The sequence below is a fragment of the Urocampus carinirostris genome, chromosome 17 (assembly GCF_059441175.1).
Source record: "Urocampus carinirostris isolate Australia breed hairy pipefish chromosome 17, RoL_Ucar_1.0, whole genome shotgun sequence".
NCBI lineage: Eukaryota > Metazoa > Chordata > Actinopteri > Syngnathiformes > Syngnathidae > Urocampus > Urocampus carinirostris.
Genome location: NC_142365.1, coordinates 12,208,374 through 12,224,924, shown reverse-complemented (window position 1 = coordinate 12,224,924; position 16,551 = coordinate 12,208,374). Strand labels below are relative to the sequence as shown.

At 42.0% G+C, this 16,551-nt stretch overlaps 1 protein-coding gene across 1 annotated transcript; it reads left to right on the top strand.

Moving 5' to 3' along the window:
* The first annotated feature begins 5,011 nt into the window (after positions 1-5,011).
* htr3a (5-hydroxytryptamine (serotonin) receptor 3A) lies at positions 5,012-15,396 on the top strand. The gene is made up of 9 exons (XM_088321053.1): positions 5,012-5,084; positions 5,179-5,348; positions 7,028-7,072; positions 7,152-7,261; positions 7,331-7,500; positions 8,930-9,090; positions 11,642-11,852; positions 11,912-12,148; positions 15,072-15,396. The coding sequence occupies exons 1-9, from the start codon at positions 5,012-5,014 to the stop codon at positions 15,371-15,373; spliced, it is 1,479 nt and encodes a 492-aa protein (XP_088177179.1). The 3' UTR covers positions 15,374-15,396.
* The last annotated feature ends 1,155 nt before the right edge of the window (positions 15,397-16,551 follow it).

Genomic DNA, 16,551 nt, shown 5'->3' with positions numbered 1-16,551 from the left:
GTATATTACCAACAATAATTTAATGCAGAAAATGAATTGATAATTTGAATAAGAAAATGGATTATTCTACTTAATTATATTTGCTTGTATTTTTTCCTTCTGCAGTGAACGTCCAAGCGACTTCATTTTATAATAAACCTCCTTCATGTCGAGCAACTCAGTGTCTCACAACAAAATGTTCATTAACAATATATATGATATAAGGAAACTCATGTACAATATAACATATTAGACTACATCAATAAACACGTTTGAAAAAAAAATATGGTGTAAGATTTCTTTGTATTTTGTAAGGGCGTGGAGCCGTGGAGGTTGACAGGTATGAATATGCCTCCGAAAAAACAGTTAGTATTAGGTGAAAATCAACACAAAATTGGTGATTTCTTCAGTCTCAGTAATAAGTCGAAAAATAATGCAGAAAGTGACAACAACGGCAATAATTCTGGCACGAAAAAACGCCGGAGAAATTCTTCGGAAGATCGCAGAGACAAGGAAAACACGTGTGTTGAAGCGAACGATTCGACAAAAGAAAATAAACAAAAGAATATAGATTAATATAATTATTTCAGCAATGTTATTTTATATAATGTAAAATATTGTTGTGAACTGAAAAATCTTGAAGTGATAACGAATTTGTATTACCAATAAACTGTGATGATTAAAACTGAACGAATATATAGATTTATATTATATATTTGTCGCCGATTTACAATTTCAACCGCGATAACACTAAATTTTGGGGACCCATAGATCTCTGTTGGGACCCATAGTTTTTGAGCATGCGAGTCCCCGGGACCCATCACTTTTCAGAGGTAAAATGAACACTGCTAAGGTATCACTCTATTTACCATCTGAGTGATTTTCTTCAGGTTACAAAACACTCAAAACTAAAGCATGCAAATACGTGAATATAAACCTGTAAAAGTAGAAACGTCCATCCATCCATCCATCCATTGTCTTCCGCTTATCCGAGGTCGGGTCGCGGGGGCAGCAGCGTTAAAAGGGAAGCCCAGACGTCCCTATCCCCAGCCACTTCCTCCAGCTCATCCGACGGGACCCCGAGGCGTTCCCAAGCCAGCCGAGAGACATAGTCTCTCCAACGTGTCCTGGGCCGCCCCCGGGGCCTCCTGCCGGTGGGACATGCCCGGAACACCTCCCGAGGGAGGCGTCCAGGAGGCATCCTTATTAGATGCCCGAGCCACCTCAACTGGCTCCTCTCAACGCGGAGGAGCAGTGGCTCTACTCCGAGTCCCTCCCGGATGACTGAGCTTCTCACCTTATCTCTAAGGGAGAACCCAGCCACCCTGCGGAGGAAACTCATTTCGGCCGCTTGTATCCGGGATCGAGTTCTTTTGGTCATGACCCAAAGTTCATGACCATAGGTGAGGGTAGGAACGTAGATCGACTGGTAGATCGAGAGCTTTGCCTTTCGGCTCAGCTCCCTCTTCACCACGACAGACCGGTACAGGGTCCGAATGACGGCAGACGCTGCACCGACCCGTCTGTCGATCTCCCGTTCCATCCTACCCTCACTCGTGAACAAGATTACGTATTAAAAACAAATACCATTAATTTATGGTTGAGTACTGAGTTATCACCGTATTTACCATCGTAGTGATTTCCCTAATGTTACAATACACTCAGAACTGAAGCATTGAAACACATAGCAACAAGAATAGAAAACCTACAGAAGTGATGTTGTAAAGTGTGTCATTTTGTTGTTTCCTCCGAGGAGATTCGGTTACAGATCACAAGATTTGAAATAACAGAATATCTGACACTATTTGCTTCACTTTTTTCCCTCCAAATAAGTTTGTCAAACCTGGTTATAACCTGCTTGAGTGTTGAACACAATAAAACATTGCTGTCATTGTCAATTTTACCGATTATGTTTCCTCTCATATTTGGGTGTCACGTTACCATTCCGCGCGGAGAAAAGAGAAACGTCGTGGGAGAAAATCAGTTTTAATGATTTCCCAGCAGTGGTGTTAGTGATGCTGCATAACGAGAAGACACTCGAGGGAGTTTACAGAGCGCGGCTCTGATCGCGCTCATACTTTCATCCCACTGCCACAAAACAGATCAATAAAACCCATTCCGAGCCGGCGATGTCTTCGTTTTTTTCCCAGGTGGCTTTCTAATAGTCTGGATGAGAGTATGAAAAGTACGATGAAAGACTCTGCGGGTGGAAGGGGTCTATGTTAATGTGATTTCCACACTATCTGCGATCCGCTAGTGGATCAGGTAACATGATGTTTATGTAACAGATCTGAAGACTGCCTGTGTGAGGCCATAGATTTTTAATCAGTTGACCAATTATGACATCATTGAACTTATATAGGAACGTGATTGGAGGGGGGCTCTTTCCGTAGAGTATCTTACACCTCAACCACTACAAAATGTTTGTGTTTTGAATTGTTTTGAGAAAGAAACTCTCTGAATAATAATTTTTATAACTTTTACTTCTCACACACACTTTGACAGTGGGTTGATTGATCCATCATACAACAACACAAACAAAAAATATATACAATTGACATAACCATGAATAACCAAAAAACAACAAGCAAAAATGTTAAATGAAATAAACAAAATAAAAAGTGAGGTGTTTAGACATCAAGTAAAAATGGTGTGATAAGCTTCCATCTTTTCCCGAGTTGATCTAGTTTCAGTTGAAGTCTTGCAGTGATTTTATTTCATAATGTACATCTGCTTTAATTTTTCTCTCCATTGTTTTATGTCAGGAGGTTGTGGTTTCAGCCAGGAAGCTGTGATCATTTTCTTTGCTACCAGAAGCATAACCCTTAGTACATATTTATGTTGACCAGTCAATAATTCTTCTGGCAAAATTCCTAATACATAGGTCACTGGGTCCTACAGCAACTCCCATCCAATAATTAATTTTATTTCTGTCGAATACTTCTCCATATGTGTGAAATCTCCGACCCTCACAGTTACGCCAACATAGATTGGAGGTATTTTTATATTTTGAGGTGATAGAGGGTGTACAGAAGAATCATATTTTTATTTTCCATTCAAACTCCCTCCATGTCGGACTGCTGGTTATTTTGTGTCCCTCTTTCAAAGTTTTTTCCCCATTTTCTTGTTCCCATTTTTCCTTAACAACCATCTCATCATTACTGAGATCCATTCGCAGAGCATTATACAATTTTGAGATAGCCCCCTTTATTAATTGTCCTTTTGAGTATGATATTAATAATTCCTCAACTTTAAACTTTAGCTGGTTCATTACATATTTTCCCCATTCATCATATTTCTGGAGGTAATGCCTTAGTTGCAAATATTTTTAAAAATCATTTCTAGGTAGGTCAAATTCTCGGAGTTGTTCGAACGATTTCAATGCCTGTCCTTCGAACATTTGGGTAATCAACATCAATCCTTTTTGTGCCCATTTTTCAAATCCTATATCCATAACCCCAGGTTTAAAGTCTGGGTTTTTCGCAATATTTGTAGCCCTATTTGCAGACCTTGATAAAAAATGTTTTACTCTCTATTCTACATTCCACTTTATTAAGAACTTTGGTAGGTCCAGGCTCTGTCCCGTGGTGCTGGACTGAACGGTGGCTGGCTAACCTGGTGGCGCTGGTTTGGGGTCCTGGCCTGGTCTTTTGGCGGGCAATGCTGCCGGCGATGGGAATGGTGTGCTCTGTCTGCCGAGGTCTTGAGTAGTTGGTAAGTTGGGGACGTGGGAGGGAGGTGTTGCTTCATAGGGTCCTGGACAACAGCTTTTCACCCTTTTGGTATGGGTTTCTTGCATGCTATGGCCTTCAACCACACTAGCACCAATCACATTTCAGAGCCAATGTGACCAACAAAACAGTGCGCAACACCATCAGAGGACACATTGCACCCTACGATAGCTGTTGTCGATCGTGAGCAGACAAATACTGAAGTGGTGTGGTTATGTCACAAGTTGATCAGGACTGACCAAGATCATTCTCCGGGGCACAGTACCGGAGAGGAAGACAGAAAAAAAACCTGGGGCGCCAACATCAAGGAGCCTACTTTGCCACCACCCAAAAACAAGCCAGGAAAGGTCAGCGGTGGAGAAAGGTGTCCAGAGTTGTGTCCTCTGTGGTACCCCAATGACTCAGGAGGTTAAGGTATCCGTGAATTAGATGATAGATGTTGGTGTCTGTGGTTAACACTGCCTCTGATTATCTCACTCTCATTTCGGTTTTAGTTTCTGAAGACGAACATTGAACTTTGAAACTTTTGGGCACCGGTAATGAAACGTGGATTAACAAACCAAGTAGAGACCTCATGTATGCAAGATCAATTACTTCAGCCCCCCTCCAATTCTTTTTTTTTCTTGTTGTGTCTTTTTCAGAACTCTGAGCTGATACTGGAGGAAGTCTTGTAGTATCACAGTGCTTCATCTGTCTTACCTATTGTTCTCTTTTATTGATGTTCACTATGTTTGTGTACTGTTACCCTATGCTAAATCTATTGCACCCTGGTCATCCTGGAAAGGGGGGTACCACTTGTGAAGCCCTTTCTTAAAGTTTCTTTTTTCCTTTAGCTGAGGTTTTGAGTTTTTCCTTGCCTGCATGTTGGTTTAAGATCAGGCGATGGTGTAATTGTAATCCTGTGCAGTCCTTTGAGACATCTTGTGATTAAGGGCTGAACAAATAAATGTGACTTGACTTTCACCTCGTTTGGGTTCCTGGCTACTTGAGTCTACTAGAAGTCGAAAATATGCGGAGAAGATATATATATATATATACTAAAAACATTCAATGCACCCTCACACACAAAAATGGTCTGGGTGAAGCAATGATTTCTCTCCAATCTTGCACGGACTTGTAACGAGTCAATTAACTCTCTCGACACACAAGCTGACCACACACTCAGTTACACTTTTCCAGATCGGTGTAGGAGTATTCCATGTAGGAGTGGCCTCTCAGAGTGGATGACTTCACTCTGGTCAACAGGGTAATGCTAACGAGATTTTCAAAGCAGGACGTGAGGACTCGGGTCGACCGTCACAATGAGACTAAGATCAGCCTGGACTACTCTTGTGCTCTTCTTTGTTATTCAAGGGAAAGCTAGAGCTTGCACAGGTATTTGTTATTTTTCTTATTTGTAGTATACCTCTCTAAATGATTGATTATATTTTACTTTGTCACATACATTTAATATTTACATACATTTCAGCAAAGAAACTAGGCAGCAGCAGCACCACATGCCGGTTCGCCAACGCTACATTAGTACGTCTATCAGAGTTTTTGAGCGCGGGCTACAAGAAAGGGGTGCGACCAGTGAAAGACTGGCGGACGTCTACTCTGGTGGCCATCGACTTGATGGTTTACTCCATTCTTAATGTGGTAAGGATGCAGATATTTGTACTGGCAAAGTCGATACAGTAAACCTTTGTTTATTCGCTAAGATTCGAAATTCTGAAGTAGAAACCTTTATTTTTATACTTCATATTCATTAACATGTAAAACTTATATGTTGGTGCACAATGTTTTGTTGACATTATGGGTTTTAAGATGTATACTTGACCTTTGGTGTGACATGACATGAAATTTTCAAGTGGAGTAGTGAAGGGATGCAGAGGAAAGGAAATAGGATTAAAAAAAATCCATTTTTTTTAAATTTCCATTTGTGAGGATTGTCATGCTCTAAGATTTTTTTGCTTTAATTGCCTTCTAATTCTTTATAAACCTGATCATCAATTGGTAATGGCTACATACCTTAGAAAGGCTAATGATATGTGTGCCTTCTTCGTATTCCTGAGTTACCACAAGCTTTGTTTCCATGGTTTCAAGTTTCTGCTTCTTCCTTTAGCATTACTGCAAGCCTTTGACCTATAAACAAAAAAATACAGTATTGTAATGCCGGCTTGCAAGGTCTTTAAAAAGCACACACATTTCTGAACCGAATAAGAGAAAGAAGCATTGAGAGAGCTATTTCAACCAATAGCATAACGGCATTTTAATGATACTGGGAAGCAAACCATTAGCATGCCAGTATTTTGTATGATCTTTAGTAGATATTAGGGGTGGGACGATATGCTTTGGTCACGATTGTATCATGTGTCTAAGGTCCTGATTCGATTTATATCATGATTTTCGATAATTGTGATTCTACAAGTATTGTGATTCGATATAATTGCTGATCGCGATTTAATTTTCTTTCCTAAAAAAACAAGGAACTTAAACATTGCACTTGTGGGACTAAACCATAAATGATGTTAAAACCAGGGTTGGGTAGGGTTACTTTAACTTGATTACTTTCAATTACTTTTGGATTACTCCAATACCAAATATGCTAATAAAGGACAAAAGAAACTAAATAGGAATACAATTACGACTCACAACACGTGGTAAGCTCTCACCTGGCTTTGATCTCCGGCAAAACTAACATAAAACGCGACAGAAACAAAATGAAAATAAATCCAAACAGCTTGCCAACATCATTTTTGCCATTCCATGTGTTCCGTTACTCTCCAAGCCTGCACAAAATTTAGTAATTTTATTCATACTTAGTTTCTTTTGTCTTTTATTAGCATATTCGGTATTGGAGTAATCCAAAAGTAATTGAAAGTAATCATGTTAAAGTAACTACCCAACCCTGGTTAAAACAATGCACATCAGTATGTGTCAGTCAGTCTGGAAGCTGAAATTTATTGTAACTGAGACAATGAGAACATAACATGTGCGCTATGCAACAGGATTACAGCCTCAAAAAAATTCAACGTAACAAAAATGTAGTCCTAATGATCCCATTTACAGTTAACACTGTAAGAAAATAAGATAAAATTGAGCCTCTAAAAGTCAAAATGGGTCTGTACTTTGGATTTAAGGCGGTTGATGAATTTCATAAACTGTGACAGTCACCATATAAAACCGCAATAATATTGACACAGTACTAGTCGAGAAGAAGCGGAAAGACTGTTTAGACAACCAGAATGTAGAACCCAATGAATGCACAGTGCAAATCAGACGGCGAAAAGTGGACAAGGAGGGTTCCTTTAAAGTCTTTCTTGTACGGGTCACAGGATGAGAAGAACCAAGTCCTGACGACTTACGTGTGGTACCGACAGGTAAACTCCCACAATGAAAAATTGTTTGATTCATGAAGTAGCGGTTCCATTGATTTTCTAACCTTCTTGAACCTTCAAGTCATGGACTGATGAATTCCTCGTCTGGAATCCTGAAGACTTTGACCAGGTCAAACAAGTTTCCATTCCGACGGCCAACGTGTGGGTGCCGGATATCCTCATCAACGAATTGTGAGTCCCATCTTTTGTGGCCTTTTCCCACCTTTGTTTGTAACCTGGTTGCTTTTGTGTTCAAAACAGCGTCGACGTGGGGAAGTCTCCTGACATACCGTACGTGTACGTGACACACGACGGACTGGTGCGCAACTACAAACCCATCCAGGTGGTCACAGCCTGCACGCTAAACATCTACAACTTCCCGTTTGATGTCCAGAAATGCAGCCTGACCTTCCAGAGCTGGCTTCATACAAGTACGAGCGCTCACTTCGTTTCTGTGTCCTGACTGCTCAATGTCGGTCGGACTGGGCAGAGTGCAGCCGGTGATTTTCTGGGCTGTTAATGACCCTCTCTAAGGTTCTCCTCCAACCTGTAGTCTTTTCTTGCTCATTTTGATATTTAAGGGAGTTGTGTGGGGAATTGAACACCTAAATTTTCCACAAAACATTGGTCTTAAACACTTGATAGTACAGCATCATGTTCTCCACAAATTCCATTTAATAAGCCAAATTGAAAACTCCCAGACTTCTCGCCATGGCCACGTCCCATGTTCCCTGTAATTTTCCACGGGTCTGAGCGTTCACACGAAGTCGGTGAGCAACGCTTGAAACAACAGTGAGCCACCATAATCCCAAGTGTGGCAAGATTAATTAATTATCAAACATGTCCAAAACTTGACATCAAGTTACATTTTGCTGAATTTTCTGCAACGCAAATTTTTTTTCCACTTTTAAATGAATTGACTAATGTACGATTGCAAAGGTTGTACGGCCTACAAACGTCATTTATTTTACAACAATTCTTTCACAAGATTTCCATTTCTTTTTTTTCCTGGTATCCTTTGTCGCATAATACTAACATTTTGGGGTGGAAGTGCAATGTTGGCAACAAGATTGACTTGGTATAAATGGGAATTATTTGAATGCAACACAATTTTTTTATTCTTTTTTTGGTGTTTTTTTTCTACTTTTTCTTAAATTCCTTTAAAATAAATCTCATTGTGTTTATTTTTTCCGAGCTGTTACTTTTTTCTTTTTGTTTTCTATTTACTTTTTCCTACATTTCTTTTCTTTTCTTTTATTCTGGCTTTTTTCTAAATTTTTCCTTCTTTTTTTCCTCTTCCTTTTGTTTCTTTTTTTCTCAGATTTTCACTACTTTTTTATTTTGGTATTTTTTTCTTTTTTGCTCTTTTCCCCCTTCCTTTAAGTCATTTTGTGCATAATTTTACTTAATATTTGGTCATGTTGGGATTAAAGAAGCAAAAACAACCCGAAGAGCCATTTAGGACCCGAGAGAGTCCGGTTCCTTTTAGTGAGCCGAGCCGAAGAAGCCGGTTCTCGACATACTCTACTAACTTTTCTCAACTTCGTTCGACTTCAAAATACCTCATTCAGGACACAACGTCAGGGGAACCCGTGTATTTTTACCTTCATGCACTGTAACTTTGACTTAAGTCGCTTCTTAATAAGTAATTTTGAGCCCCCATTTTTGTGCGCTGGCTAGATTTTCTTGTGCGCTGAGAATGTGCGAGCAGTGCGCAATTGCGCACGCGCCCAGCTTAGAGGGAACACTGGCCACGTCCAAGCTTCACATCTTAACATCCCCCGCTGAGCCGTGTTCTCACAACGTTGGACGTTTCAATGGCTCTCTCACGTCGCCCCTGACATTGTGTTCGATTGGCAGTTGATGACATCAACATCACGCTGATGCGCAGCCCCGAAGAGCTGAAGGACGACAAGAGCGTCTTCATGAACCAAGGCGAGTGGGAGCTGTTGCACGTTCTGTCCAAATACAAAATCTTCAGCGTGGACAACGACGACTACTATGCTGAGATGAAGTTCCATGTGAGTGGGTCGAACATCTAGAGTACATATTTCACTGTCAACTTGAGTTCTTTTATTCAGGATTGGGAAGAAAATTTCCATTATAAGGTGTATACGAAGGGCAGCACGGCGACACAGTGGTCAGCCCGTGTGCAGCACAGTTCTGAGGTCATGAGATCAAACCTCCTGTGTGGAGTTTGCATGTTCTCCCCGTGCTTGCGTGGGTTTCCTCCGGGCACTCCGGTTTCCTCCCACTGTCCAAAAACATGCATGTCTGGTTAATTGGCCGGTCCAAATTGTCCCTAGGTGTGAATGAGCGAGTGAGTCGTCTGTGTGCCCTGCGACTGGCCGGCAACCAGTTCAGGGTGTCCCCTGCCCACTGCCCGAAGATAGCTGGGATGGGCTCCAGTGCCCCCGCGACCCTACTGAGGATAAGTCGTGCAGTAAATGGATGGATGGATGGTGTATACAAAGTACATTGGACCCCCAGGGTATGACATTGATCTGTTCTGAAAGTGAAAGTGCTGTTTAGTGGGGGATAAAAACCCATGGTAATTAATTTAGAACCCTCAACTTCAAATATGATAACATCTTAGTATTGAGTAAGAGTCAAATATGTATATATCATTAAATATAATTATTTAAAAAATATACATGTAAATATATTTTATCTAGCTTTGGTGTGACGTTACTTGAGCTGGTCAAGTGGCGTAGCAGGTGGATGCAGGGGGTGGATGGTATCAGCAGATTAAAAATAAAAACCGATGTGAAAACATTCATTTACAAGGACTGTCAAAGATTTCCTTGCTTTAATCACCTTGTTTTTAAAAATAATCCCATCGTTGTTTGGAGAATGTCTTGCAACTTAGTGGTGATTGGTGATTTGCGTGCCATCTTCATATTTCTTGATAATCGCTAGCTTTTTTTCCATGGTTATACCATTTTTAGTTCTCCCGTCAGCATTATTGCTCAGGGACCCTTAGTGAATAAATACAGTATTGCATCGCTGACTCGCTAAGTCTTTATGTAGCACCCAAATTTCTGAACCGAACAAAGGGAGGGCGACATTGAGGGAAGTAGTTCAGCCAATAACAAATTTTCATTTTCATGATGCCGTAACGCAGACCAGCAATTCATATAATGTCAACCCATAGCAGACAGGCATGTTAGAAGTTGTTTAGGTCGTATAGTGGGGAAAATGCGGTGAAGAGAGGGTCCGAAAAAACATTGTATTCTACACTTTATAGTGAAAACATTGTAAGGCGGGGTTCTACTGCACTCACCATTTTCCACCTTTGCTATATAGAATACCTGTCAAAAGGTCACTACAGTAATCCCTCGGTTATCGTGGTTAATGGGGACCAAAACCAACCAAAGTCAAAATCCGCAAACTATCGACGCCCCTTCCAAAATGCTTAATATATATATATATATATATATATATATATATATATATATATATACATTTTTTTAATTGTAATTATTTTATATTATTATTATTATTTTTAGACCTGCAAAGCTCTGAACCCGCGAACGTGGAACCACGAAGTAGCGACGCCCCTTCAAAAATGCTTAAAAAAATAAAATAAAATACATGTTTTTTTTGTTTGTTTTTGTTTTTTTTTAAATTGTATTTTATTATTATTATTATTTAGACCTGCGAAGCTCTGAACCCGCAAATGTGGAACCACGAAGTAGCGACACCCCTTCAAAAATGCTTAAAAATAAATAAATAAATAAATATATATATATATATATATTATATATGGGCAGCACTGCGGCGCAGTGGTTAGTGAGTGTGCGGCACAGTTCTGAGGTCGTGGGAACCTCCTGCATGGGTTCAAATCCAGCTACCGGCCTTACTGTGCTGAGTTTGTATGTCTGGTGGTGTAAAAATGCTTCATTCAATGTGAATTAAACTGATCAATTGATTTGAATGGGTGGTTTGCACGCAGTTCCATGGTGCAGAGGTTCAAGGTTCGAGTTCAGCTACCACAACCTTCCCGTGCTGAGTTTGCATGTTCTCCCCGTGCTTGCGTGGGTTTCCTCCGGGCACTCCGGTTTCCTCCCACATTCCAAAGACATGCATTTCAGGTGAATTGGCCGGTCCAAATTGTCCCTAGGTGTGACTGAGCGAGTGAGTTGTCTGTCCCCGTGTGCCCTGCGATTGGCTGGCAACCAGTTCAGGGTGTCCCCTGCCCACTGCCCGGAGAAAACTGGGATGGGCTCCAGCATCCCCGCGATCCTAATAAGGATAAGCGGTACAGCTAATGAGATGAGATGAGATGAGATATTTTATATATATATTTTTAAATTATATATATATTTGAAATTATTTTATTTTATTATTATTTTTTAGACCTGTGAAGCTCTGAACCCGCGAACGTCGAACCGCGAAGTAGCGAGGTCCCACTGTATATCCAGCTTATTATTCCACTTCTCTAGTATAGCCACTTCGAGACCCACACTCATGTTCAGTATTCTGTAAAATCTGTGAGATTACGCCTATTGATTCTTAAAAGAGTAGACAACTGTCTCGGCCATTTATATCAAGACCCCAAAATGTCAACAGGTGGTGATTCGTCGGCGCCCCTTGTTTTACACCGTCAACCTGTTGCTGCCCAGCATATTCCTCATGGTGATGGACATCGTGGGCTTTTATCTTCCGCCTGACAGCGGCGAACGAGTTTCCTTCAAGATCACCTTGCTGCTGGGATACTCGGTCTTCCTCATCATCGTTTCCGACACTCTGCCCGCCACCGCCATCGGAACACCGCTAATAGGTGATGGCAACGTGCCCGTTTTCTTCCAGCGCTTCGTTTTCACCGATTTTATCCGGCAGGCGTGTATTTTGTGGTCTGCATGGCCCTCCTGGTTATTAGCCTGACGGAGACGGTGGTGATTGTGCGACTGGTCCACAAGCAAGACCTGCAGCCGCCTGTACCCGACTGGCTGAGATACCTGGTACTGGAAAGAGCCACGGCCCTCTTCTGCATCCATAAGAAGCACCGGATCTGTTCCAGATTTTCTTCTCAGAGCTCAGATATTGATGACTACAGGGTTGACAACTATGGGACTGGTGAGCTTTTGGTGAACTGTGCCGCTCAAAATGCCAAAATATCCTACTTTAGGGTAATTCTTAGTTTGAAGGTTCCTGCTCCATCAATTAAAATATTAAGACCAGAAAGTTTGGTTCCAAAAATAATTTTAACATGGGATACAGCGTCCCCATTTCATGACGTTTCAGATTCAGATTCAGATTCACATTCAGATCTACTTTATTGTCATTCTAGTACACGTCTATACAGAACGAAATGTCGATGCATCTGACCCCCACAGTTTCCTTGAATGTACAGATATAAATAAAGTTGTATTGTAATTGGCTACGTATAGTATTTTACCATAGTGCCGATAGTGCAAGAAGAGTAGCTAACCAGATGTGCAAAATGGGCAGTCAGGTTAACAAGTCAGGTACACAGTAACATTAACACTGTAACAATAACGCTGTAATTACCATAGTGCAGAGAGCAATGTTTGTACTGCATGGTGTGGAGTAAAATATTTTTCGGAACATTCATTACAGCATTTTCCCCAACATATGACATCAAGAAAATATTATTTTATGAATAAATTGGAAATGGAAAAGAAAAAATATGATAACCATGGAAACAAAGAAAGAACTACTATTAAAAATAAGGAGGCGATTAAATATGTTCTTAGGGCAACCCTTGCGGAAGGTTTAAAATCAGTTTAGTTTTTGTTTCGCCCCCGCCTTGTCCTTCTCTGCATCCACCCGCTACCCCACTGTAGCAGCTAAAGTCACATAACACCAAAGGTTTTTCCCACCGTATCTATATTTTCTGCACTTTAAGCAAACCGCATTTCAAGACACAGGAAATTGAGACACGGTAAGACCTATTCATGCAAAGATTCATCATTCGATAAGTGTCGTTGACCAAAATCCCAAAATATTGTATGCAACGGGAATCAAACCCAAGTTGAGGCGGTGAGAATGCTTACACGTTACCACTATACTACTACTGTTACAGATGATCTGTAAAAAAGCATTACAGCTTATCTCATCTCTGTGCGTCAATAACATGGCAGTATATGTACGTAAAACAGCTTATATAATATTCTGTTTGTTTGTTTGTTGGTCTTTAGCGTTTGTTGGTGAAGAAGTGGAGAAACCATTGGACCTATCAGAATGCACTATGCAAATCAGTGTTTCTGGCACTGCGAGAGATAATAGTCTGACAATGAGATAAGGTCTAATGCTCTATGATGTTTCTTCTGCCACTGGTGGTCTAATGGTTAAGTGTTTTTGCTCTCAACGCCACTTCTCAGGTTCAACTCCAGTTGCATAATAATGTTGGTGCAGTTTATTAAAGAATCATTTCACAAATACGGTAGTATACCACAAAACCGCCTGTGGTATTGAATCCCTATAATTACTGTATGTAATACCAATCGTGTCCACCCTATTTGTCATGAACTGGAACAGGATCAGGACCCAAATGCGTGACGTTTCTCACACAACCATTTTACTTAACGAGAAATGGGGAGTCATGCACGTTAGGCAGCAGTCTGGAGTGGAATGACAGGAAGCCAGAGGCCGACGAGATCGATACCAATTGCCCGAGCAGATATCAGACAGATGGGGTCGATACCGGACGGGACAGGTCAGACAGGATTGATATCAAAACAGGATAAACTAGACGGGAACAAAGCTGGAAATCGAGATTAAACTACGGGACGGACAGGATTGATATCAAAACAGGATATCGCAATTAAACAGGCCCAACTAGACGGGAACGAAACTGGAAACCGATATTAAACATGACGAAATAAACGGGAAGACTGAACAGGAAATACCAACAGGAAACAGGACCGAGCGAGGCAGAGGCTCGTTGACGGACTGACAAAGGAAGAATGAGAGCACTGATCTTAAATAGAAAGAAAGCCAATCTGTCAACAAGCCGCAGCTGGCGCCACACGGGCGGGGACAATTGGGCGCCATGGCAACTGTGACACTATTTTGCGGTATATAAGGCACTCAAGGGTGCATTTTCAAATTGTTGGCCCAAATTGGGGTTTTTAGCTGCCCCTTCACTCGGGAAAATAAGGTATTCATAATGTTATCTAGCGGGCAGCACGGCGGCACAGTGGTTAGCGCATGTGCGGCACGGTTCTAAGGTCTTGGGAACCTCCTGTGTGGGTTCAAATCCAGCTACCGGACTTCCTTTGCGGAGTTTGTATGTTCTCTCCGTGCTTGCGTGGGTTTCCTCCGGGGACTCCGGTTTCCTCCCACATTCCAAAGACATGCAGGTGGATTGGCCGTTCTAATTTGTCCCTAGGTGTGAATGAGCGAGCGAGTTGTCTGTCCCTGTGTGCCCTGCGATTGGCTGGCAACCAGTTCAGGGTGTCCACTGCCCAATGATTGATGGGATGGGCTCCAGCACCCCCGCGACCCTACTGAGGCTAAGCGGTGCAGCTAATGATGATGAAATAAACCGGAAACAATACCGGACAGGAAATACCAACAGGAAAAAGGACCGAGTCAAAACCCACGTCTTGCAGGGCAGAGGCTCGTTGACGGATTGACAAAGGAAGAGTGAGAGCACTGAGCTTAAATAGACGGAAAGCCAATCTGTCAACAAGCCGCAGCTGGCGCCACACGGGCGGGGCCAATTGGGCGCTATGGCAACCGTGACACTATTGTGCGTTATATAAGGCACTCAAGGGTGCACTTTCAAATTGCTGGCCCAAATTGGGGTTTTTAGGTGCGCCTGCTTCGCCCGGGAAAATAAGGCATTCATAATGTTATCTAAATTGTATGCACGTATGTTACACATAACTAGAACTTCAAAATAACAAAATAGTGTATAATACGTTTTAAATTTTGTGAGCCCCATCCCAGAACGGATGCATGTCGTATCCCGAGGGTTTTCTATACATAGTGTCGAAAACATCAGCAGTGATCCGTAATTTCTCTTTCTCAGCCCAGTGTACCCTCCATCACACCTGCGAGCTGGGCCGTCAGCACGAAAGGGAGGTGGCCATGCTGGGAAGGGGCCTACCGCCCCCCAGGGACCCGTCCCCGCCCATCGTGGCCAACATCCTGCAAGAGGTCACTGCCATTCGGAACTTCCTGGAGAAACGTGAACGCGGCGACCAAGTGGCCAAGGAGTGGCTGCAGGTGGGCTACGTTCTGGACGTTCTGCTTTTCAGGGTTTACCTGGTGGCCGTGGTGGCGTACAGCATCACCCTGGGCACGCTGTGGTCTGTGTGGCAGGTGGCCTGAGGAAATCACGTGGTGGAAGCTCCATGGAGTGAAAAAATGACAAAGCAGTCTGCTAAGATGGTGGTGCTAATGCTAGCAATTTTCCTATTGTCGGCAGCTCCGCGCATCTGGTTGGGCTTTTCAAAACATGAGGCTAAATGTGTGTCTATCAGGGTTGGGTAGGGTCACTTTAACTTGATTACTTTCAATTACTTTTGGATTACTCCAATACCAAATATGCTAATAAAAGACAAAAGAAACTAAATATGAATAAAATTATGACTCACAACACGTGGTCAGCTTTCTCTCCTGGGTTTGATCTCCGGCAAAACTAACTAACTAACTAACTAACTATTGGAGTAATCCAAAAGTAATTGAAAGTAATCCAGTTCAAGTAACCCTACCCAACCCTGGTGTCTATTAATGCTTTTGTCCTGGATTTCCACACAGGTAGAGCTTTTAATTAACTGTTAAACCCATATAGGGTGATACCACCTTAAGACATTTTTACTTTATGGTGTGGAATAACATATTTCTGTCATGATTACTGATGTGAAGCACCTGTGCTCGCTCCTTTGGCGCCAACTGCCTCGGACTCTTATTGGCTCCCTGTCACTATTTATATCCACGTCTTTCTCTCACCTGTTAGCAGTCCGTCTGCCAACCTCAGTTGACTCTAGGCAAGCTTTTCTACCCTGACTCACTCCTGTCCGTTTCCCGGCTTTGATTTTTTTTATCTTCACCACGTCTACTCTCCTCTCCTGACTTTCCACTCGTTGCTGAACCCGTCCACGATTATTGCTTTCCTGTACCGGTTACTGACCCGTTTTTTCCGTTCCCAACACCGCCATTGCTCGCCACAGAAGTGCCACTTCCGCACTCAGAGCGACCTGCTTCCCGCGACCAGCGATCACCGGATCGTCTGTGCTATCCTTTCCTTTCTTCCCGATAAAACCGAGTGAAACGTACCGCAAGTGCGTCCTGTCTTTGTTCTGGTCCTGACATTTTCTTTAATCTCGCTTTACAGTACTGCATTTTCCTCTCTACAAGACATCAACAACAAATTCTTTCGCATGCACAAATAAAATCCTAAATTGAGTTACATCACTAAGATACTCGTCTGCTATTGGTTGACCTGATATCAAATGTTGGCTTGCTATTGGTTTGTTACAGAATTATGAAAATACATATTTGCTGTT

Coding starts and splice junctions, on each gene's coding strand:
- htr3a (XM_088321053.1), top strand. CDS start 5,012: ATGAGACTAAGATCAGCCTGGACTACTCTTGTGCTCTTCTTTGTTATT. Junction 5,349..7,027: donor TTTACTCCATTCTTAATGTG/GTAAGGATGCAG, acceptor TACGGGTCACAG/GATGAGAAGAACCAAGTCCT. Junction 12,149..15,071: donor GGTTGACAACTATGGGACTG/GTGAGCTTTTGG, acceptor TCTCTTTCTCAG/CCCAGTGTACCCTCCATCAC.